We start from the raw sequence: 26,289 nt of genomic DNA, 5'->3' as shown, positions 1-26,289 counted from the left end.
AGCTATTTTCTGGTTAGGGACTACATACTGGTGAGGCAGAAAGAAGGAAGAGCATACAAAGTTATTTCATCAAAGCTTGACTTAATAACTTCTTCAGGTGGTTAATTATTTCAGCTTCTCAATGAGAGTTGACAGGTACTTGGGCCTGTAGCCAAATAACCATTCCCACAGGTGAAAATACAATGCAAGTTAATTCATGTCCAATTATAAGCAGTTTTTAAGCAAGAGGAAATACTGACATGCTTCAAAACTTTGATCATGCCATTTTTTTTTTCAAATCTTTTGTCCCCTCGAGATATTTATCTGTGTATTTATTTCTCTGACAAGTTCCTGCTACACAGGGTCTTCTGAAAGATCACTAAAATAGCCTTCATCACAATAGGAATCTCATTCTTCTATATTGAGCTATTACAATTTCTCAGGCTAAAAATGTATGTTCAGTCAAAAGAGAAGTCAAGGCACTTCAAACTCGAGCTTACAAAAAATTTTTTTATTTATTTATTTATTTATTTATTTATTTATTTATTTAGTTTTTGGGTCACACCCGGCAGTGCTCAGGGGTTATTCCTGGCTTCAGGCTCAGAAATTGCTCCTGGCAGGCTTGGGGGACCAGATGGGACACTGGGATTTGAACCAATGACCTCCTACATGAAAGGCAAACACCTTACTTCCATGCTATCTCTCTGGCTCCATAATTTTTTTTGTTTGTTTTTGTTTTTGTGCCATACCTGGCAGTGCTCAGGGGTTACTCCTGGATGTCTGCTCAGAAATAGCTCCTGGCAGGCACAGGGGACCATATGGGACACCGGGATTCGAACCAACCACCTTTGGTCCTGGATCGCTGCTTGCAAGGCAAACGCCGCTGTGCTCTCTCTCCGGGCCCAAGTTTACAAAATTTTTAAAATATTAATATGGTGTATCATCAAGAGACGAAAAGGGTACAGAATAAAATATATATCCTTAAATTATTCATTAAAATTATTCATTAAAATTCAAAAAATTATGTCCTAATAAAGGTAAAATTATTTCTAATAAGATGATCATCATAAGAATTCTTACATTGTACCTCAGGACTTGAAAATGAAAACCAAAGGAGAGCCTTTCTGAGACTCCTTACTACTGCCTCCATGAAATAAGTTAAGGGTAGAACAATTTTTTTTCTTTTTGGTTTTTGGGCCACACTAGGTGACGCTCAGAGGTTACTCCTGCCTTGGGGGACCATAGGGATTCGGGGGGTGGAACACAGCTCCATCCTGGGTCAGCCAAGTGCAAGGCAAATGCCCTACTTCTATGCCATCGCTCGGGCCCCTAATTTTCTTTATTTCTTCAGGTGAAAAAAGCTATCTAAATATTACCAATTCTCCCTTTAACTTAAACTTTTTCTTGACTTAACTTTAACAATATCTGGGTTCTATCACTTTAAAAGTTTCACTGAGGGCCTGAGAGACAACTCAATAATCTATGTGGTACTCTGTGTGTTGAAGGTTCAGATTAGATTCCTGATGCTATATGGGCCACTGAGGATCACCAGGTGTTGCTCAAATACTCTCCTCTCCACACAGTTTAACATCTAGAAAACATTGCAATTAATTCTTATTAAAAATAAAATAGGCCCGGAGAGATAGCACAGCGGCGTTTGCCTTGCAAGCAGCCGATCCAGGACCAAAGGTGGTTGGTTCGAATCCCGGTGTCCCATATGGTCCCTGTGCCTGCCAGGAGCTATTTCTGAGCAGACAGCCAGGAGTAACCCCTAAGCAACGCTGGGTGTGGCCAAACAAAACAAAACAAGCAAAACAAAACAAAACAAAACAAAATAAAATAAAATAAAATAGAGGGGGGCAGAGACAGAGAGGCAGTACAGCGAGTATGCTACTAGGTTTTGCATGTAGCAGACCAAGTTCAATCCATAGTACCACATATGCTTCCCCAGAGCCCTATCAGGAGTGATCTATGGACACAAAATTAGGAAGAAGTCTTAAGCACTGATGACTGTGACCCCAAGCCTCAGGGCCGGAAGGACCAGCCATGATATGAAGTTTACCACAAAGTGGTAAGTGCATTTAGAGAAATAACTACACTGACCACTACCATGACAATGAGAGAGAAATACAATGCCTGTCTCGAAAACAGGCAGGAGATGGGGGAGGAGAGAAATGGGAGATACTGGTGGTGGGAAAATTGGTAAAGGTGGGTGTCCATTTTATGGCTGAAACCCAATTAAGAGCATGTCTATAACCATGAAACTTAAATAAATTATTAAAAATATATAAATGAGCTCTCCTTCCTAGGAGCCGAGCCGGGAGGTCCTGCCAGCATGGCGTTTGGCAGCCCTCTGCCATGCCAAAGGCTGCTTTAACCAGGCCTAGGAAGGGGGTGTGGGACATGGGTCACCCCAGCACCCCCCTACCTCCTTCCTCCGGTACTCCAGGGCTTTGCCTGGCCACATGGCGGGGCAAACCAGCGAGGTGGGTCCCTTGGAAAAGTTTATTGGTTTTCCTAGGCTTGCCCCATTTCCCTCCCACCTCCAAAGGGAGGATCTGGGGGAGGGGGCTCCAGTCTCAGGAAGGATCCCTCTCCTTCCTGGGAGCCAAGCCGGGAGGTCCTGCCAGCATGGCGTTTGGCATCCCTCCACCATGCCAAAGGCTGCTTTAACCAGGCCTAGGAAGGGGGTGCGGGACATGGGTCACAATAGATTCTGGCATTAGTACTTATCAGGGAAGTTTCCTTATTAAACCTGTCCATTGCGAAACCGCTAGCGCCCCTGCGCGGAACATTATAAGAAATATACGGATATCATTGTGTTTCATCTGCTAATCATTATCTGAACATTATCCATGCGCTCCTTTTATTCCTTTACTCTCTCACTCCCATCTCTTGTTACCCCACATTTAACCATTTTCTGTACTAATGATTTTTGTTTTGGCCAAGGTGGATTCACAGTAATTTTTGGGTGGAGTCTGAAGCTTCAGCAGGCAACGCTTCACAGCAAGGTTTCATGCTGTAGGCTTTTTGGCCAAGATAAGGTCAAGATGCAGCCTCGGTCGCCCCCCACAGCCTTCTCTCTCCTTCCTCCCCATCCCATGGTTATTCCTGGACACGTGCTCAGGGTCCCAGCAAGTGGGTTCCAGTGAGGTGCAATTTAAAAGAGACCCCAGGTTTCCTTGTTCATGCAAGGGGCTGGGAGGAGACTGCTGAACTCTCAACTTCCAGCAATTAGGAAGCAAAAGCCTCTCGGGGAGTCGGAAGCTTCAGCAGGCAACAAGTGGAGGACATGGCTACATGCTCTCTTCGTTTGTCCAATCACAGACCAAAGTGGTGTCTCGGAAACACCCCCTCCCTCTTGACTATTTCTAAAACATAAAAGGGTCACCTGTATCTCCTTTGTATATCTCAGATGTATTCCCTTAACATCTATAACTCTTGTCGAATATCCTCATATAGTGACAATTTTGCCCACTGGATTTGTTATTTGATTGTTTGATTTTCCCCCTTTGAGATATGCTTTATAAGCAATACTGGTAGAAGAGTATTTCTGTATAGATTTCATGTTTGTACCAAGTTACAGGGAATTCGTCGGCCCCCAGATGCACCAACAATATCCTGTGGCATTGCTTCTCTTTTGCATAGGCACATTAAAATGGGAAAATAATACATAAGCAAATAAGTTCTTATCTAATAGAGATGGGGACACAAATTTGGTAATGTAATTAGGCCTTTTACCCTGAACATTGGCATAATGATTTGGCTCAGGCCCCAGAGAATGGGCATCGCCATACACACCTGAACAATGGATACCATCTATGGAAACAACCACAATTGTCTTTAACATTACCAGGATCCAAGCCTCTACCAGGGAAGACCTACCACTGCTTTGGCATTGACTTACTCCAAAGAGTGCTCCCAATACCCAGATGACTCAGCAACAGTCTGCATGCAGGGCAGATCGCTCCGCATTTAATGGTATGCTGAAACTAGAGGATACTCCACATCAGCCTGACATCGATGAAAGAAATGCACAGAATCCAGAGTCTTTAAATATAAGAATCTGATGCCAACAACAGCTAAAGTGTGAAAAAGTTTCACTGGGACCTTGAGAATGACTGGAGTTGGACAGACTGGTTTGCCTGGAACCCAGAGTCTGTCTTATGCCAATAAACTGAGGTGAGGCCTTTATAGTAATCAGGTCAAGGATTTTTTTTCCATTTTCCCCATTTTTCTGGACCTATGCAAACAACAGCGATTGCCACTATCACACCTTTACATTTTTTTTTACTTTTATCCTTTAAGGAAAAAAAATACAACTTACTGAACTTAAAAACAAATAACTGTAGTAGAATTCCTGTCTCGAATACAGGCAGGGGAAGGAAAGGGGGGAGGGGGTAATGTTGCACTGGTGAAGGGGGGTGTTCTGGTTATGACTGTAACCCAAATATGATCATGTTACTTAAATAAAAATATATTAAAAATATATATATAAATGAATGAAATGTTGGTGTTTTTAAACCTAAATATCAAATGGCATGATGCTTAATACTTTTTACCTAAATAAAACATGTTAATGTATTATTTCTCGTTGTATAAGGAAAAAGAGCAGATTAACCAGTGACTGAGACTATATTTGATCGAAACCAAACTTGAGTGTATAAAGAAACTATGCTGGGGCCAAAGCAGGTAATACAGCACATAGGGCACTTGCTATGCATGCTGCTGACCCAGGTTTGATCCCCAGCAGCACCTATGGTCAGATGAGCATTACTAGGAGTGATCCCTGAGCTCAGAGCCAGGAGTAAACCCTGAAGGTTGCTTCATTGCTGGGTGTTGCCCAATAACTTAAAAAAATAAATAAATAAAACAAAGAGAATCTATTCTTTCTGACCTCCTATCAAAAAATAACAGAAGAGATTTAAAGAACAAATCTAAGACAAAAATAAACAACCTTCCCAACCTGCAGTTTCTATATGTCAGCTTTCTGTCACTGTTAGATCTATAAACATGATGGAATATGAGCCCACAATTTAAAAACAAGTAAAAGATGACAAATGCTGATGACTTGACTTATACAAGCAATATGAGGAAACAAAGCAGATGAAGGAGCAAAGCATAAATACAAGAGTGGACAAGGACAGCAGAGCTGAGATTATCAGAGGGAAAAGGGTGGGGTGGGAACAAGGTTGTGGCAAGCTTCTAATGGACAGTGGTGGGTGCCTGTTATCTTGGGAAATTTATCATTGAGATTTTTGTCAATAAATCAAAACTCAAGTACAAAACCTAAGAAACTGGAGGTGAAAGAAACAGAAAATTATAGCAGCAAAAACAAGAATGATGATAACATCTGCATCAGTAAATTAAACTCCGAGCTAAATTATCATTTATAATCAAGCAAGCAAGAAGCTGTACAATTTGAACACAGATTTTGAATGCCGCTCAGATTTAAATGCTCAATTACATTTTCCAGGTCAGTGATTTATTATAAAGATAAGAAATTTATTGTAACACGAAATGATTTTACAACACAGAGGGAGAATCCTGAGAAGGAGGAGTCCAATGCTAATCCCATTGTAGAGCGAGCTGGGCCATCTGCGATTGTCGCGTTTCATTCTCTGAGGATTATTCTAGTGCATACTAATGAACAGAATGCCTGGAAAGCTCAGAGATATGGTTGGGCACTGCTAGCCCAGACAGAGTGAAATATAGCCCAATATTACAACTGTACTGAGGAAGCAATAAATTTATTTATCTTTACTTTTGCTGAGATAGCTTTGACCTTTTTTTTTTTTGCTTTATTTAAGCATTGTGGTTAAAAGATTATTCACAGTTGGATTTCAGTCCTAAAACGTACACCACCCTTCACCAGTGTATCCTTCCCACCACCAGTACCCTGTTTTTTCCCTCTTTCCCACCCCCAGCCTGTCTCTGGGCAGGCATTTTGTGTCTGTCTATCTGTCTCTTTCTCTCTCTCTCTCTCTCTCTCTCTCTCTCTCTCTCTCTCTCTCTCTATATATATATATATATATATATATATATATATATAAATATATTTATATATATATATCTATCTTCCCTTTTTGGCACTGTGATTTGCACTATTGTTAATGAAGGGATATCATGTATGTCACTTGATCCCCTTTCAGCACCCAGTTCTTATCCAGAGTGATCATTTCCAACTCCTATTGTCATTGTGGTCCCCTCTCTGCCCTAACCGTACTCCCCTGCTCTACCTACCTACCATGGACTGGTCCTCTTGACCCTCATCTCTATTCTCTATGGCAATGACTTTTCAATATATATCTAAAATGGCAAAAATCCTTTATAATAATCTTTAAATAGTAAATACATAACCACTAAGCATATATACTATTAACATAATAATGTGAAAAATTAGGGAAAAAAGGTTCCAGTGGCCAGAGGGATAGCACAGTGGTACAGTTGTTTGATTTGCAAGCAGCAGATCCAGGACAGATGGTGGTTCAAATCCAGCATCCCCATAGGGTACCCCATGCCTGCTAAAAGTTATTTCTGAGTGCAGAGCCAGAAGTAACCCCTGATCGCCACCAAGTGTGACCCCCCTCCAAAAAAAAAAAAAAAAGGTTCCAAAGAACTAGAAAAAGATAAAAAGCAGAGTAGCCATATCTCTGATCTGTATGAAATATCTGAATGAAGAAGCAAAGTAGGAGGTTGAAGAGCACAGCAGCTGGAGACAAAGCACACTTTCCTTACACAAGACCAATCTGGTTTTAAATTCTACATACTGCAAAAGGACCTGAGTATCACCAGGAATAATCCCAGAACAGAACCCAGAAGTAAACCCTCAACAGTCATTATGATCCCAAAACTAGGGGAAAGGAATAAGTTGGGGAGAATAGGTAAAGTGAAGAGAACTAAGGTATCTCCATGAATATCTAAAGTCCTACTTGCTAGTTTATACTTCACTAATTCACTGTAAATAAATCTGTAAAACTTGGATAGAAAATCTTCAGAGTTGGGGTCAGAGAGGTAGCATGAAGGTAAGGCATTTGCCTTTCATGCAGAAGGTCATTGGTTCGAATCCCAACATCCCATATGGTCCCCTGAGCCAGGAGTGATTTCTGAGCATAGAGCCAGGAGTAAACCCTGTGCGCTGCCAGGTGTGATCCAAAAACCAAAAAATAAAAATAAAAAATAAAAAAAGAAAAAGAAAAAGAAAATCCTCAGAGTTAAATAAGTTATATTTTGTTTCCTAAACACTAGGCAGGACAATGTTAAAGTACACACACCAAAAAAGTTCTCAATATATAAGATCTGAAAACATTTTTTCTCACAACCCAGGAAGTCGTATTATATAATTATATATTATAAAATATTCAAAATATAGAAGGTAAATTCCAGGTCTGACATTCTGCAAAGAAATTACTACACATGTTTATCCACAGCTCCCTCAGCTTAAATGCCTCATTCCGTCCTCATCTACCCTGCAAACTCATTGATCTTTCGGAGCTCCAAGACTTCCTAAGAATCCTTTCCCATGGTCACATAAAAAACCCTAAGACATCTTGCTTTGTGCTCTACTGCACATGAATAGCATAAATCTTTAATTCAGGAAGACTGGGAAGCAGCAGGAACAGAATATTTGGCTGTGTCATTACAAATGTAGTCAGTGAGGGTGAGGAAGGACAAAGAATATGCCAATGCTCACAAATAAATACTGTACTTAGAATGTTAGGAGTGTTTGTGAAAGATTATGATCCTTTAAAGCCAGAGCTTTGGAGGCCAGAGCAAGAGTCTAGCAGGTAGTAAGTACACTTGTCTTATAAGCAGCTGACTTGTGTTCAGCACCTCATATAGTCCCCTGGGCACTGCCAGGAGTGATCCTTGAGTGCAAAGCCAAAGGTAGACCCTGAGCACTGCTGGTTCAAAAAGGAAAGAAAAAAAAAAAAAAAAAAAAAGAGGCCAAAGCCTTTTTTGAAGTTAGTTCAAAAAGCTAGCTCGTGCTTTGCAAGCGAGAACTTCAGATTCAAGCCCCAGCACCACGAGGTACTCCAAGCACAACTACAAGTGAACACCAAGCATTGTGCCAGTGGTAGCCCCTGAGCACTGCAGTGGAGGGCCCAACTTATTTTAAATATAGTAAGATCAGCCAAAACCATACTAAGGTTGCTAGCTTTAGCAAATGACTCATAACTCAGGTATCATAAAAAAAATCAAACAGAATAATATCTCAGATTTGAAAGGGCAGTGTTGGGAGCCACACCCAGCAGCACCCTGCACTTTATTCCTGGCACTGTGCTTGGGTTCATCCCTGGCAGTGTTCAAGGAACCTGTGGTGCCAGGGAATCACATACAAGACAAATACCTTACTTCCTTTTGTTAGTTTGTTTTGGAGTCACACCAGACCATGTTCAAGGGATACTCATGGTTGGGCACTCAGGAGTCACTCTTGGTGGTACTCAGGGGACCATATTGGATGCCAAGGATCAAATATGGCTGGGTCAGCTGCGTACAAGGCAAGTGCTTACCTGCCTGGCCCCCAAATATCTTACCACCTATCCTATCTTTCAGATCCTAAATTACTCAGGTTTTAAAGATTTTTTTAAGGATAAAAAAAAAATAAAACAGAAAGAAATATAAACTTATGGAACTTTAACTGGCTTACCTTCTCTCTTAAAGGCAACAGACAAGAGCTTAAATATCTCAATCTTATAGAGGTTTCTTACCATAGAAGAAAGTCTGGGTAGGGCCGTAGGTTTAGACAAAATATGTTCATAAATGGATTAGAAGCATAAAATTGAAGAATGTAGACTAAAAGTATCAAGTTTCAGAAAGAATTTAATAAATTTAAAGCAAAATTTACTAATAAGCCATATTAACATATCTACAGTATTTAAGACTTCATAGGTTGCAAGGTACTTCCATACATATAGATCATTTAACAAAAATAAAAAGGTGGGGAGGAAGAAAAACTTTTAAAAATCTTTGATTATCTGTTATATCCTGTATACAAGTGAAGAAACTAAAATTTAGTGAAATTCGGTAACTTGCCCAATACCTAACATCAGCTAGGGCAGGTGTCGGCAACCTGCGGCTCCGGAGCCGCATGCGGCTCTTTTGAAGGCTTGCCGCGGCTCCGGAGCCGATGTCAGAAAAAAAAAATACTGCTTTAATCTCAGCTCCGCTTCTCTCCGCTATATCTATAGCAGTGAGGCGGAGCTGAGGAGCGGAGCCAATGGAGGCAGCCGTACCTGGTGACGTATATAGCATTAAGGTAAGAAACAATATATGCAGTGTTATATTTGTTTTAAATGTTGCAATGGTTTTGCGGCTCCCAGTTTCCTTCGGAAACGGGTCCAAGTGGCTCTTTATGTCTGAAAGGTTGCAGACCCCTGAGCTAGGGCCAAGAATAAAACATTTTAAATGTTCTTATTAGTTCTCTTGCTGTTAGATTCAAAACTCTATACAAGTATGGAAGAAAGATATGGTTAGACAAATGCCAAGCAAAAAAATTAACCAGGGAAAATAAGAACCATGTATAGAAAAGAAGTATTTCACCTAGAAAAATAAAAATATGATCATTGAAAAATCTCAAGCTACTAACATCTGAAAAGCATCCTGCAGAGGATGAGATTTGATCAAGAGAGCTCCCAACTAATTGAATCAGCAAATAATCTAGTAAAATTCTGGTTCAGAGAAAGATGGTCAAAATTTCATTCATTCACTCTAACTGGACAGAAAAGAATTCATTCAAAGAGAGAGCTCAGTTTCATCAAATGAGATTCTCTATCTGGACCAGACACATTCACTATGCAAAAGAACGTCAAAGGAATGAATGGTGGTTCCAATTTTAGAATTGCAAAAACTAGGAGTAAATTTAAGGTAAAATATGTTATTATACTCTTGATCATAAGGAAACTCATACATTATTATACTAAGCGATGCATATGCTACCAGGCAAACTGTAACTAACTTAATCTGTGCCAGTGATTTTATATTATGTAACATTTAGTGCATATATGTGTACATATACACACTTATATGTCATAAAGTATAAATGAAGCACAAACATATATCAATATTTATTTTACCAAAATCAAACACATTACAAGGTCCTAGGAAAATAGCTCAGTAGTCAGGGTACATGATTATTGGTGGCATTTACTGAATCCATACTTTATCAAATTTTCATTGGGTTGCCTTCTCTGAGGACAATTGTAATTGTAATTCATATTAGTCTATATTTCTGCTCTTCCAGTTTTTTGGCAGTATAATTTAACTTCCCAAGATTTAAGTCTTTTGCTTTAGGGACCATATCTTATGATGCTTAGGGCTTAACTCCTCTGAACTCAGGGATCATTCCTGGCATAGTTGGGGGGAACATATGGGGTGCCAGGGATTGAACCAGGTTAGCCACAGTCATGCCTTATATGCTGTACTATTGCTTTGGTCCTTCAAGTTATTCTTATGAAGAACAAGTGAATATTTAGGAGAAAAATTCAGCCAAGTCCTTTTTTCTGGTATTGGGACATGCAGAGAAGTGGGAAAGTGAGTGTGTGAGTATTCTTAATTAGTTTAAGGTTACAAACATGTTTGCAGTTGGGTTAAAATGTTTACTTTAAATGAATAAAAAGAATGACTTAAACGGTATTTTCTAAGAAGAAAATACAAATTATGTATATTATTATATGCATAAATATTTCTTGAAAGGGCACACAAATATGTTAATAGTGGTTTCATTTGTAAGGATCAGAGAGGATTAAAGGGTGAAGAAAGACTACACTATACGTTTTTGTACATTTTTAACTGTTTTATTTTCATTAATTTTAACTCTAGATAATTCTTTTATTTATTTATTTATTTATTTATTTATTTATTTATTTATTTATTTTTGGTTTTTGAGTCACACCCGGCCGCGCTCAGGGGTCACTCCTGGCTCGATGCTCAGAAGTTGCTCCTGGAAGGCTCGGGGGACCATATGGGGTGCCGGAATTTGAACCACCGACCTTCTGCTTGCAAGAAGGTCGCCTTACCTCCATGCTATCTCTCTCTCTCTGGCAACTCTATATAATCTTTTTTTTTTTTTTTTTTTTGATTTTTGGGCTACACCCGGCGGTGCTCAGGGGTTACTCCTGGCTGTCTGCTCAGAAATAGCTCCTGGCGGGCACGGGGGACCATATGGGACACCGGGATTCGAACCAACCACTTTTGGTCCTGGATTGGCTGCTTGCAAGGCAAATGCTGCTTTGCTATCTCTCCTGGCCCAATTCTTTTTTCTTTTCTTTTTTTTAACTACAATATCATTTCTTTGTGCTTTGAAAGAAAAATTTAGAAGTTAGGGAAGAAGTTCAAGTGGAAGAATATATGCCTTAAGTGAAAGTACTTGGATTTGACTCCTGGCACAAAATGTACGGCCTTGGAGACGCTCAAAGCGCTGCCAGGTGTGGTCTCTGCAACATTAAAAACAAATTTTAAAAAATTATCTGGATTTTAAAAATTTTTTTTTTTTTTTTTTTTTTTTGTGGTTTTTGGGTCACACCCGGCAGTGCTCAGTGATTATTCCTGGCTCCAGGCTCAGAAATTGCTCCTGGCAGGCACAGGGGACCATATGGGATGCCGGGATTCGAATCGATGACCTCCTGCATGAAAGGCAAACGCCTTACCTCCATGCTATCTCTCCGGCCCCTGGATTTTAAAATTTAAATATGTTTACATATCAAATATACTATTTTGATTCTATACTATAAAAATCAAGACTAAATAATATGTGTCAGGACAAATTTTCACAAGCTTTTGTACAATTTATCCCAATGAATACTTTAGAATTATCTGATCTACTAAAATAAAACTGCCAATACACCAAAAGTAAAGTTATTGCTCAATCTACATGGAGAATAACCCAAGGTTTGACAGCAAACCAAAACATTAATGTACATACACAGACATAGACACACTTGCACAGCATGAACAAAACCCAAGTTGCATAACATGTTTTAAATTCTCCAAATTATGAAGCAATATAGGGACTGTTTTCTATAAAAAGTAATCTAGGGGCTGGAGAGATAGCATGGGGTAGGGTGTTTGCCTTGCATGCAGAAGGACAGTGGTTCGAATCCCAGCATCCCATATGGTCCCCTGAGCATTCCAGGAACGATTTCTGAGCATAGAGCCAGGAGGAACCCCTGAGCAATGCTGGACGTGACCCTCCCCCCCCCAAAAAAAATGGTAATCTAATCATGTATCATTAACTGCATTCCCAGGTGCAATTTAAAAACTTATGTAACCATGAAAACCTGCACAGTGATTATTACAGCAGCATTATACAAATGAGTAAAAGCTGGAAGCAGCCAAGATGTCTAGCTCCAGTTAAAGTGTGGTATTCATCCTGATGATGGAATATTATTCAGAAATAATAAACAAGCTACCAGATGATGAAATGCAACAGAGGAACTTAAAATGTGTATAGTAAAGTGAAAGAAATCTGAAAACTACAGAATATCATGATTAGAATGATAAAGCATTCTTCAAATAACAAATCTAAAGAGACATTCCGAAGAGATGTGTAGCCAGGAGTTAAAGAAAAGATAGCAAAAGTTTTAAGCCAGTACAACTATTCTGCACAAAACTAAGATGGAGGCTCATGTCATTGTACATTTGGTAAACTCACAGAACTTTACAAAAAAAGAAGCCAAATAAGCAGAGGTTCCTCTTGGGAAACAAGCATGATCCATTTGTGTTGTTTCCTCAAGCTCATTTATTTACGACATTCTAACTACAACATTGTCTCTTACGGCTCAAAAAGGAAACAAACTTAACTACCTGATTATGTCTCAAGATTAACATGGGAGAACTTAGTGAGTTGTTGACTCTAGACTTAAAAGCTCTAGGAAAGTACCTGAATTCCAGAATCTTCTCAAAATTATACAGGGAAAATTCTGACTGTATTGTCAAGTAACAAATCTCAAGTTGAGGGGAAAAGCCAAAAATACCAAAAGCAAGAAATTACAGTACTTTTGTCACTGGTGTAATTTTCTAACAAATGTAGCACGTGCCCTACTGCTGCCCTGGCATCAACTTACTCCAGAGTGGGTTCTTAGGACACCCTGATGACCTGGTAATAGCAACAACCTGCTTTCACGGCAGGGTTCTCTGCATTTCCACCTAATGGTGAGATGAAACCAGAGGATGCTCCATGTCACCCTGACTTTGACATTGGATCTGTACAGAAACCAGGATCTAACAACAGAAACCTGACAGCAACAGCCAGGACTATGAAGAGCTTTTACTGGGACCACAGAGAAAGACTTTGGGGTTGGACAACTTAGTCTGCCTGAAGCCTGGAGCTGGTCTTATGGCAGGACACTTCATGAACAAGGTCTCCCTGTTTTTAGGCCAAAGGTTTTTTCTTTCTATTTCTCCCATATTTTGCTGTGCCTACGCAAACAACTGCCACACACATATTTTTATTGTATTTTATATATCTTATCTTTAAAAAAAAGAGCTTGCTAAACCTACTGCTATTGTATTAATGACTTTATTGAAGATACAATATATTTTCCTAAAAGTTAGTCAATATAGTCAATGATCAAAAAAAAACTTTAGAGGGTACAAACACAGCAGTAATTAAGAACCCGGGACACCCTTAATGCTTAGTCTGGTAGTGCTGGGATTGCGGGAAGGCAGTGGAAGGAAGATACAGTCCTAGGGATCTGTACACACTAGGTATGTGTTCTACCATTTAAGCCGTATCCCCAGCCCCCAAAACAATCAAAATTTCAAGCTAATTACAGATAACAAATAAAAAAACTAATTTAGGGCTAATACAACATAGGACAAAAATATGACCATAATCTGTGCATGAAAGAAAAGTTGGATTTGAAGGTGGAAAAAAATTTTATTCCTTAGCTATTATTATTATATGTTTCAAAGCAGACAGGAGCAATGTCATATATTCCTAATTAATGATCTCTATGTCAATGAATACTAAATATTCTTAACTCTCCATGGGCATGTTACATAAATTAAATTTACATGTCATGTAAAATACTACTAAAATATGATATGCTCACTACAAAATCTTTAAACTGATGAGCTAAGGGTCCAGGACAACAGGTAAGTTGCTTGCCTGCCAGGAGTGACCCCAAGCACTTCCAGGTGTGGCCCCAAAACAAAAACCAATAATAATAATAATAATAATAATAGTAAAACCTGATCAGATAGAGAACAAAAATAGATGAACCAATAAACTATTTTGCAAAAAATAGGAAGGTGGAGGGAAGGGTAGTCCTTGGAACGAGAGATAGGAGAAGAAAGAGAGTGCTTGAACTGTATAGCATGTAGCTGACCCATGTTCAATTGTTGGTACCCTTCATGGTCTTCCAAGTTTTGCCAGGATTGATCCCTAAGCACAAAACTTCAGTAAACCCTGAGCACCACTGGCTGTGTCCCCCAAAATAAAACAACAAACAAAAAAATGGGTGTGGCCTCTTTTTTTTTTTTTTACATAAAAGCTTATGTAAGGGGTATTCCACCAACATTTCAATTACTAATTACTAAATTACAGAAAGGATAGAAAAAGAACTCTTAATGAGCATTTAGGCTTAACTTTGTCATTGAAATCAAGATATATGCCAGATGTGGACTGATGAAGTCAGAAAACCCATGCCTTACCTTCTTCTGAAGAACATTAACTTTCCGTTCTTTTACATCCAACATGTCCTTTAGGTCATGTATCTCTCCAGCCTGGGTCCCCTTCTCCTCAGCCATGTCTTGAATTTGTTTTGTCTTCTTATTCAGCATGGTTTCCTTCTCTTCCAAACGCAATCGAAGAGCATCCACCTAAGAATGTGAATATTTTTATAAAGAATTAATTGACAATAAACATAATTCGTTCCACATAGCTGTGCATTGCTGTACAAAGGACACTTATAGAAAACTTGATTAAAATCAAGTACCGTGCCACAAATGATTATTCTATTTAGAAATTAAACATTAGGGCCCGGAGAGATAGCACAGCGGTGTTTGCCTTGCAAGCAGCCGATCCAGGACCAAAGGTGGTTGGTTCGAATCCCGGTGTCCCATATGGTCCCCCGTGCCTGCCAGGAGCTATTTCTGAGCAGACAGCCAGGAGTAATCCCTGAGCACCGCCGGGTGTGGCCCAAAAACCAAAATAAATAAATTAATTACACATTAAAACTTTGTTAGAACTTGGGCCTGGAGAGATATCACAGCAGGGAGAGCACCTACCCTGCATGCGACCCACTCAGGTTAAATTCCAAAACACCTCATCGGTCCCCAAGCCCTGCCAGGAGTAGTTCCTGAGTACCAAGCCAGGCCAGGAGTGACCCCTGAGCACTACTGGGTGTGGCCCCCAAACAAAACAAAAACTTTTGTGAGAACATTTAAAATAAGAATAACACATCAGGGGCCGGAGCAATAGTACAGCAGTAAGGCATGGCCTTGCACATGGCCAACAAAGGATGGACCCCCGAGACTGCCAAGGGCAATTTCTGAGCGGGAGCCAGTGGCCAAAAACAAAGAAAAAAGAATAACGCATTAGTTAAATCTATGACAGTGTCAGAATAAATAAATCTGAACCAACAGGACAAAATGTAAAATTGTTATAAAGAGATATGCTTTGTTACATCTCTAACAGTAGTGTGATCTAACATTGAGTTTCTCAAACTTTCTGTACATTAGCATCACCTGCAACATTTAAGCAGCTTGCCAGGCTCAGTCACTAGTTCAGTGAGGTTGTGTTGGAAAACATATTAATTATTGAGTCCTGGATGGAGGTGGATGATGGTGAGATGGATGGATGGGCCTTTCTCTGCCAGCCTGAGACACGTGCCTGCAACCCCTTCCTGCCAGCCAGTGAGTCTTAGGGTGGCGGTGAGAAAAAGATCCACAGGCAGTCAGGTTTCAGGAGACATCAACTTTATTAAGGCCCTAGCCACCATGTGTGGCTCCTAAGCTTTTTAAACTTTTTAAGCAAGCTGCATAAGTAGCCCTGCATTCAAGCCTGTCTCTTCTCCCTCCATCCTGTTTCTCGCTGAATATCTCTCTCTCAATCCTTAAATCCTCTCCTGCCTCTGAGGCAACCCCTTTATTAGCAACCACAGACCCCTCCCAGATGTGGGCAGGTCTGCCTCTCAAGGTGAGCAAGCCAGGAAGTTGGGGGAGTGGAGTCACCGGGTTGGATCTCCAAATTCATACTCTTAAAAGCCCTCTGAGGTGATATGTTTTGGAAAATAAAAAACATAAGCATCACCAAGCACAATAATACAATCTACCTAAATGTAGGTCATGATTCTTTTTTTTTGTTTTGTTTTGTTTTTTTTTGGTTTTTGTGCCACACCTGGCAGTGCTCAGGGGTTACTCCTGGCTGTCTGCCCAGAAATAGCTCCTGGCAGGCACGGGGGACCATCTGGGACACTGGGATTCGAACCAACCACCTTAGGTCCTGGATCGGCTGCTTGCAAGGCAAACACCGGTGTGCTATCTCTCCGGGCCCAGGTCATGATTCTTTTACGGCAAATATTCCATAATGAATAGCTGCACATGACAAAAATCAAAGGTCTACCCTCAACTACCGAAATTGTACCTCTAAAATATATTAGCAGCCTTAACCTTGAAGTCTAACAGTTTTTGTTAGGTCTGACATTGATCTAATAGAGCTACAAGATGTCATAATTTAATTTAGACTAGCCGTATTCAAGTGTTCCTAGTACATTGGATTATGCACATCTAAAGTAACAAATATATTTAAATAAAGCCTCTCTAACCTTGAAGTTTATTACTTTCCCCCTCTGACTACAGACAAATGCATAAAGGATAAAGATACACAGTAATATGGTTAATGAGTCCCATTTTAAGTATACCAAAACTCTCAAGAAAAGATCTAATACCTAAACTATAAAATATTTGAGAAGCAGTATGATGTATATGGTAATATTTAGAAAGTATTGTGGAAATTTCCTAAATTTTTCTTATCACCAGGAGATACCAAGTTACAAAGTTGTTCGTGATTGAGTTTCAGTCATACAATGTTCAATCTCTCATCTGTTCACCAGTGTCACTTTATTCATTCCATCAATAGGCAGTGTTACTGAAAGGGTATTTTGCGTATCACTCAAACTCCTTTTGGTACACAGTTCTTGTCCAGAGTGATCATTTCCCACGATCACTGTCACAGCAGTCCCTTCTCTGACCTAACTGCCCTGCCCATGTGGCAAGCTTCCTCCTAAGGACCAGTCCTCCTGAACTTCATTTCTATTGTCTTTGAATATTATTCTTCTATTATGCTATTTTATATCCCACAAATGAGTGCAATCATTCTATGTCTTTCCTTCTCTGACTCATTTCACTCAGCATGAAACTCTCCATGTCCATCCATGTACCACAAATTTCGTGACTTAATTTTTTCTAATGGCTGTGGAGAAACATAGACAAACTAAAATAATCCCTACTTTTTGAATAATTTACAATTGAAGAGTTTCATAAATAGATCACATAAACATAGTAAGTGCTGCAATAAAGAGAAAGAATACAATTTTCTTAATGTATAGAAACACCATGTGTAATTCTGCTTGCAGGTCTGCAACAGTTTTTGAAGAAGCCAGAGTAAAATGAGGATGAGAATAGGGGGGTCAAGGAGATAAAAATCAGGCCAAAAACAAATACCAGTCATGAAAAATTATTCAATATGTGCAAGAATTTAAATTTTACCAATAAGCTATCATGGATCAAAGCTAAAGAGTCAAAAACAGGCTCTGAGATTTCAGACAACTGATGATTTTGACTTTGACTGGTCTTTGATTTATTGTTGTTGCAAGTCAGCCCCTGAAGAGGTTGACTGATGGAGGGATGGAGGATGAGGTCTTTCCCCTCCAGCTCAGAGCACGCATCTGCCACCCTGTTCAGCCGACAGTTCTGAGGTGAAGCAGCCGGTAAACAGCTCGCAGACAGTCAGGCTTGTGGAAATATTAGCTTTATTCAGTGGACAAGACTGAAGTCCAAAGCCTCAGCATCAGTTCCAGCCAAAAACCCCTCGCCTTCCACAGACCCTTGTTTTTATCCCCCAGAATCAGGTAACACCCAATGGTGGGATCAGATACCACCCAATGGTGGAAGCAGAATCAGGTACCACCCTAGGGCGGGGGCAGAATGCCAGGTCACACCCTAGGGTTGGGCACAATCACCGATCAGGATAGGGTCAGTAACATAATAATCCCATAAAATGTTTACATACACAACAGTTGTTTTTGGTTTTTTGGGGAGAGGGCACACATCGTGGTGCTCATAGCTTACTTACTCTCTCTTGGCTCTGCACCCAGGGATCATTCTTGGTGGTTTTAGAGGACCATATGGGGTGATGGGGATTGAATACAGTATTAAATACATGGAAGGCAAACACCCTAGCCATTGTACTCTCTCTCCAATCCCAACAATATTATTTATTTCTAACCTAAAAGTTATCTTAAAAGTCTTTCTGAGGAGCCTGAGCAATAGCACAATGGTAGGGTGTTTGCCTTGTACACAGCCGACCCAGGATAGACCTGGATTCAATACCGGCATCCTATTTGGTCTCGAACGTGCCAGGAACAATTTCTGAGCCCAGAGCAATTTCTGAGCCAGTAACCTCTGAGCACTGCCACCTTAGTGAGGTGTTCATTTCATTGAGCTTTTGTTCTGTGTCCTCCCATATTCTTCTCACTCATAAAGTTTCATTTGGTATATCTGCTGCACAGATTTGCATGTACATTTCTTTTTTTGATCCACTACTTTCAATATTCTGTCTCTATATTCAAATTATTTTCGCTATGAGTATAATGTGTATAATTGGAACTATTTTCATAGAAGCCCTTTGAACTTCTTAGAACTGATGCCTATAATTCTCAAATCTGGAAAGTTCTTATTGATAATTCTATTAACTATTGATCATATTTGCCTTCCTCTTCTCCAGGGACTCCTATGACTCTTGTATTGTTCATCTGGAATTCATCCCATCATTCTCTAATACGTATACTATTAATTTCTCTTTTCTGTTTGTTTTTGTTTTTTGGGTCACACCCAGCGATGCTCAGAGGTTACTTCTGCTCTGTGCTAAGAAATCACTCCTGGCAGGCTCAGGGGACCTTGATGCCTGGATTACTGATGCCAGGAATCGAACCCAGGTTGGCCACATGCAAAGCAAAAGCCTTACCCTCTGTGCTATTGCTCCGCCCCCTATTGTTCATTTCTTTTCAGAGTAGTTTCCACCTTCTGCCCTTTCCTAGCTGTTTCTTCCTTCTCATCTTGGAGCTCCTCAGCTGTTATTATTCTGCTGTTGAGAACTTCTATTGACTGTTTTATATCAACTACCATGTTCTTCATTTCATTTCTGACAGGAGTAGTTTTTCAATTCAACTCGTACTTTCTTGTGCTTCGCTGACTACCTGTACTATCATTTCTTTTTTTCCTTTCCTTTCTTTTCTTTTTTGGGTTTTGGGGCCACACTTGGTGATGCTCAGGGGGTACTCCTGACTATGCACTCAGAAATCGCTCCTGGCTTGGGGAACCATATAGGACATAGGGGGAATAGAACTGAGGTCGTCCTGGGTCAGCCGTGTGCAAGGCAAATGCCCTACCATATCACCACTAAGTCTGTACTATCATTTCTTTAAACTCACTGAACATCTTTATCATAGTGTCAATAAAGACACTGCATTTATAGTTTAAACAACAAATTACAGTTGTATTATGTTTCAGGTAATACTATTTTCTTCCATTGAACTTGATGTGCTTCTATGTGTTTATTCCATTGGTTATCGAGTGCTCTTGCTGTGCTGAGTGAGTCTTTGTAATTAACCCCTGGAAGATACTGAGAGATGAAAAGTTGGAGTGTGTTTTCTGATTTCTGTACCCATCTTCACAGAATGACAGGAAGAATGGCTTCTCTCAGCATTTAATTTGTTCAGAAAATCTGTTCTGAGCCCTTATTACAGTGCAGGTCAGGTGTGGAGGCCACAGGCATACACTGCAAGGAGGTGCTCAGTTTCCAGGAGGTCTGAAATAGATAAGCCCAGTGATGGTAGCCAGAGGCAAGCCTCACCTGGGGTGGAAGAGCAGTAGCAAGCAGGGCTCTTCCAATCCTTCAGAATCCTGATTCCTTAATCAGCAAAGACCACTTTTCCAATAGGATCAGATTCTGACCTGCTAGCAGACATGAGTCTGGAGACTGACCACCAAACCAAATGCCAAAAAACATTCTCCAAATGATGAAGTATGATAAAAAATTTTTAGAATTCAGGAGTAGGATGTACCCACATTGTCACTAATTATTGCAAATAAACCGATCAGAAGCTTAAAGCAGTCCTGTTGATTTTTCTTTTACTTCTTTGCAATAGAGGGGTGAGTTTCGGGGAAAGTCTTATGAGACTAAAATGAGAGGTCAAGACAACACAGAATGAACAGAAAATAAAATTCCAATTTCCATTGGCAGCTGCTCTGCTCCCAGCCCAGATGAATCTCAAGGATTTGAATACTCCTTTACTTTACCTGTTCCCAAACTCACTGGTTCTCTTAAAGATATGACAGACTTTTTGTTAATGTGAGCTCCTCAAAAACAACTGTTTGATAGGCTCATTTGTTGCAATACAACAAAATACTTGGCTGTAAATACAACAAAACATACAGGATTTGTATGCTGAAAATTATAAGCAGCTAATGAAAGAAATCAAGATTTCTTTGATTTGAGTTCTTCCTGTCAAAAATCCATGACACATAAACTTGACATGTTTCCAGCAAGCCAGTCTACTTCAAACTTTCCTCCGAGAAGATTACTAAGTGGTGAGTTTCTTTTAAAAATTTGCTTGGATAGGGCCAGAGAGATAGCACAACGGTAGGGCATTTGCTTTGCACACAGCCTATCCAGGACAGACCGTGGTTCGAATCCCGGCATTTCATAAGATTCCCCATGTCTGCCAGAAACGATTTCTAAACACAGAGCCAGGAGGAACCCCTGAGCAAAGCTGTTGTGCCCCCCCCCCCAAAAAAAGTGCTTGGAAAGGGGTCACTGGAGAGAGAGCACAGCTTTAGTGTGGTTGCCTTGCACAGGCGACCCAGGACCAAAGATGGTTTGATTCCCGGCATCCCATATGGTCCCCTGAGCCTGCCAGGGCAATTTCTGAGTGAAGAGCCAGGAGTAACCCCTGAGCGTCACCAGGTGTAACCCAAAAACAAACAAACAAACAAACAAACAAACGTGCTTGGAAACTGGGGAGATGGTTCAAAGGGATGGAGCACATATCTCATATAGAAAAGGTCCAACACACCCTCACCAAACTGTCCCCAGATCTCCTGAGTACTGCCACGTGTAGCCAGAAAGCAAATGAGAAATTGCGTTCTACTAATAACAACAAATAGACAGGGAATCAAGGCCAGTGAATCCAAGACATACAATAGCAAGGGTGGCGATCACGTGGCTCTCGAGGTGCCTGCGGCTCCTGGCCAAAATGAATGCAGCTCTTTGCCTCTTATCATTATTTTGTATAGTGTGGCTCTTTGCCAAGTTTGGATTTTGTTATGCTGCTTCTGAGGAGGGATCTCTGAGGAGAGATCTCCGAGCGCGGAGTCCCGTCTCCCATCCCTTGGAAACAACTGTACAGGGGACCCTGCCAGCAAACGGGGGACCCGTGTATCACATGTTGGGTCACATCTGGCCGTTAGTTCTTAGTGTGGAGGACGCAGCACACCCTCATCATCACTGCAGGATTTTGACCCTCACTCAAAATGGCAAAATGCAATATGTGCTTAATAAATTATTGTTAAAATTATATGCTTTTGTGTGAATGTCTGTTTTGGCAGGTCACTGCGTGGTGTGGCTCTCTGACTCTCACAATTTAAAATTTTGGCTCTTTGTGTTGAACCTGTTCGCCACCCCTGTGCTACAGTAAAAAAAAATTTCACTTTGGGTGGCCCAATTGAGCACTAAAACCTCAAAGAAAGAATTATATCTAAAGCAGAATGAAGTTAAATTAGATGATTTATCACTGGGAAGCTCTGTAATAGTCTTTTCTAAAATTTAAGAATCTACTGAAATCAGTGCTCGCTTCAGCAGCACATATACTAAAATTGGAACGATACAGAGAAGATTAGCATGGACCCTGTGCAAGGATGACATGCAAATTCGTGAAGCGTTCCATATTTTTAATAAATAAGTAAACGTGAAAAAAAGAACCTATTGAAATCAGAAATAATCATCCATGCAAAAAGAAAAAAAGATCAGAAATGAACATTTATAAGGAGTCTGAACACTGATTCCAATATGAGGGGGAAAAACCCCTGCTGCCTTACGTTCTTACGCAATATAAATTTTAATGACCAGAAAGCTCAAGATGCCAAAGCAATCCACTGAAACCCAGGACTTTTGCCAACATGGCATTCGAGTACAGCTCAATCAGCCTGGGTGGCTAGTAATTCTATTTAACAGTATCCAACTTGGTTCTGATTGGCTGAATCCATTACAAGCCATCAGCCACAGTGAATCAAAAGGGTGCTTATTGAATCCATTCATGATTGGACGCAATCTATACAAGGTCAATCTTTTTTTTTTTTTTTTTTTTTGGTTTTTGGGCCACACCCTGTGACGCTCAGGGGTTACTCCTGGCTATGCGCTCAGAAGTTGCTCCTGGCTTCTTGGGGGACCATATGGGACGCCGGGGGATCGAACCGCGGTCCGTCCTAGGCTAGCGCAGGCAAGGCAGGCACCTTACCTCCAGCGCCACTGCCCGGCCCCTACAAGGTCAATCTTAAAAAGTACACATGGCAGGATGCTTTTTTAATACCGTATTTATTTGAGTATAATGTGTACCCGTGTATAAAGCGCACCCCTAAATTTCTATTAAAAATCGGTATAAAATTTTGTTTCACACCAAGCATTGTAATTGACAAAAAAGTTGTTGAACATGTGCGAGCATGATACAAATCATTTATTGACAACGTAAATTGGTATAAACACAATACTGAAATAAAATAACCGGTAACAATATTTATTTAAAATGCTTCCAAGTCAGATTCATCATCAGATACACTAAAGAGTTTTTCCCATTCTTCTCGAGTTAATTTATCATCAGTGTCCCAGTTGGCAGGAACTTTCATCTGTTTCTCCAGTTTCTTCTCTTTCTTCTGAGTCTGAATTCCATAGCAGGTCGTCTTCTGTGCAGTCCATTTTATTGCTGATGCCTGTCTTCAAAAAACTCTTGATGATCATTTCTTTTGGTATGTCTTTTCAGGGTGTTTGAACCAAACCAGGATGTCACGAGAGAGGGGCCAGGTTTCTTGAGGTGTTTTTTTTTTCCTTCGCCCTCACATACAGTGCGGCTGAAGCCTGGAAAAGGTGCAGTGCGAACTCACAATTCACCTGCGCCCTCATTGGATCCACCGCCACTGCCACCCCACCCCAGCCCTCATTTATAACGTGCACCCAAACTTTGATTTCTTTTTTTGGTAGAAAATTCTGTGCATTGGGCCCGGAGAGATAGCACAGCAGCGTTTGCCTTGCAAGCAGCCGCTCCAGGACCAAAGGTGGTTGGTTCGAATCCCGGTGTCCCATAGGGTCCCCCGTGCCTGCCAGGAGCTATTTCTGAGCAGACAGCCAGGAGGAACCCCTGAGCAACGCCGGGTGTGGCCCAATAAACAAACAAAAACAAAAATAAAAACAAAAACAAAAAAGAAAATTCTGTGTGTTATACTCGAATAAATATGGTGACTCAATCACCAGAACTATAGGCGAACTCAAGCGGGAGAGCACATACCTTAGGTATGTGAGGGCGTATGTTCAGTTCACAGCACTGCATGACTAGAGTACTGCCAGGTACGGTCTGAATAACAACAGCAACAAGATTAACAAATAGGGGGCTGGAGCCATAGCACAGCTGGTGATGAATTTGCCTTGCATGTGCCAGACCCGAGTTCAGTCTTCTACATCCCATATAATTCTCTGAACCTGCCAGAAGTAATTTCTAAGCTCAATGGCCAGAAATAACCTGAGCACTGTTGGGTGTGGCCCCAAAACAAAACCAAACCAAAAGATTAACGAAAAGTCCTTTGAAAAGTGCCGGGTTGGAGCCAGAGAGATAGCACAGAGGTAGAGCATTTGCCTCACAAGCAGCCAATCCAGGATGAACGGTGGTTCAAATCCTGGCATCCCAGTCTGCCAGGAGCAATTTCTGAGTGCAGAGCTAGGAGTAACCCTGAGTGCCACTGGGTGTGACCCAAAAACAAACAAACAAACAAACAAATCCTGGTAAATAATATTGAATCACTAATTAAATTTTTTGCATTGAGGGCCAGAAAAAAATGTAACAGGAGGTAGGGTGCTTGTTTTGCAAATGATTGTCACTGGTTTGGTCTCCAGCATCACATATAATCCTCAAGGACAGCCATGGGTAACCCGGAGTCAGCAGTAAAAGCTTGAATATCACCAGGTGTGGCCCAATCCTGACACCCCCCCCAAATCATTAACACCTAATTTCACATTCCAATTTTACTTTGTATATATTCCATCCCTGTATGTCTATAACCATAACCACAGACAAAAAATAAATAACAACGTAATACCTTAAAAGCCTTTTTTACTACAAAGCTCCAAAGGCATGATTCAACCTCATCATAAAGGCAAGCAGTGCAAGACAGACAAAACTGTAGGTTAGGTCTGAGCTGCCTAATTTCCTTTTCTCCCAAATTATTGAATGTCAGAAATACCGAAAGCTTTGAGTTCTGAGTCAGAAATCCTAATTCCTAATCAACCAGAAAAACGTTTCTCGGCACTTCTATTTCTCAATCTTACATTTTCAATGTCTCAAAGGACAATAACTGGGAGACCTCCCATTGCTACTTGTTTACAAAAACTACCTTAATGTACTCTTATATTAGATCCCTGACTCAGTTAAATGATCTGGAAATACGCCAGAGCTAACCAGCCATAAATAGCTGCATGCCATTTTGAGGAATGTCAGATATGAGACCCACAGGAATTGGTGACTGAAAAAGGTAAAGAATGAAAGAAAACTCTTGTTATAAATATACAAACCTTTGGTGAAAGTGTAGCTAGCAAGGCCAGCTTTTATGTCCAAAGAGGTCATAGAAAAACTGTCCAAGTTCAAATTCTTAATTACTGAATGATCTTTTTTTTGTTACATTTTCAAGTCAACACTCTCTCTCTCAGTCTGCTTTCTTGAGCAATAAAAAATGTTAATGTGCTGGCCATAGACATAGATAAAAAAACAACCACAAAATCACTTTGCTACTACTAGATTAGTTGCTCTGAATTTTACACTGATCTTTTGGTTTGGAGGAAACTAAATTCGTAATATTTAATTTTGCGTGAGGTCCATATTCTGCAAACCACAAAAAACATGCTCAGGATAGCCCCTCAGAGACCAGCAGGACAAACAGGCATCCCCCTAACAACATTCCTGGCAGGAGGAATAAAACCAAGTTTATTCACATCAACTGAGCTGAAGATATGGCATCCATCAAGACTGCCAAGCATAAAGGTCTGTGGCAAATAGGTTATGCCAACTTCAACAAGAACTATGTTTTCTTGTAAAAACTATTTTTTTCTCTACCAATAGACCAATAGACATGAACATAAAAATGGCTCCTTGCTAGTTTGGCTTCTCACCTCTCATCATAAAATTGATTATCTCAACTTACCTTAAGCTTAAAAATAAAACACACAGGAAAAAAACAAATTTATCTAAATATGCACATTAGTAGCCAGAATAATGGCTTCTTTCCTGTAATTCCGCTACTGGCTTTAACCAATAGGATTTATGTCCTTTCTAACTGTACTTTTTCAATATTCTTCACTGCATCTCCTGTCAGTTTTCCCTCAAACATTTTACTTCATATAACTTCCTCTGGACAAACTAACTTAAATTTAAGGTGCTCACAGCCACCTATGTATTGGCAGCTTCCGAATCTTTATTCCTAGCCACCACAAATTCTGAAAACATAATCTGACAAAATTGTCTGCTTTACCCAAATCTTCATGGAATATTAAGTTGAAAATAAGATTCCCATGCTTGCAAAGGATCTTTAAAAATCAGCTAACGTGGGGCCCAGAGAGATAGCACAGCAGCTTTTGCCTTGCAAGCAGCCAATCCAGGACCCAAGGTTGGTTCGAATCCCGGTGTCCCATGTGGTCCCCCGTGCCTGCCAGGAGCTATTTCTGAGCAGACAGCCAGGAGTAACCCCTGAGCAACGCCGGGTGTGGCCCAAAAACAAAAAACAAAAAAAATCAGCTAATGTGGCCAAACACTAATATGTTAAATCTGTAGT

The 26,289-nt window shown here is 40.4% G+C and overlaps 1 protein-coding gene and 1 non-coding gene across 5 annotated transcripts in view; one reads left to right on the top strand and one right to left on the bottom strand.

The window, feature by feature from the left end:
* The window catches only part of ERC1 (ELKS/RAB6-interacting/CAST family member 1), a 434,994-nt gene that overhangs the window by 305,952 nt on the left and 102,753 nt on the right, over positions 1–26,289 (bottom strand). For all 4 annotated transcript variants that reach the window (XR_007500261.1, XR_007500262.1, XM_049783202.1 and 1 more), the window contains one exon: positions 14,635–14,802. Coding sequence is in view for 2 of the 4 variants with exons in the window: in XM_049783202.1 (XP_049639159.1) it covers positions 14,635–14,802 (168 nt within the window). In the remaining 2 variants the exon portion in view is untranslated. The remainder of the gene's footprint in view (positions 1–14,634; positions 14,803–26,289) is intronic.
* Positions 22,048–22,154, top strand: LOC126023459 (U6 spliceosomal RNA). Its single transcript, XR_007500581.1, has one exon. It is a non-coding gene; the product is annotated as a U6 spliceosomal RNA (small nuclear RNA).

The sequence above is a fragment of the Suncus etruscus genome, chromosome 11 (genome assembly GCF_024139225.1).
Source record: "Suncus etruscus isolate mSunEtr1 chromosome 11, mSunEtr1.pri.cur, whole genome shotgun sequence".
NCBI lineage: Eukaryota > Metazoa > Chordata > Mammalia > Eulipotyphla > Soricidae > Suncus > Suncus etruscus.
Note: the sequence above shows the minus strand (reverse complement) of the source record. Positions and strands in the feature narration are given on the sequence as shown.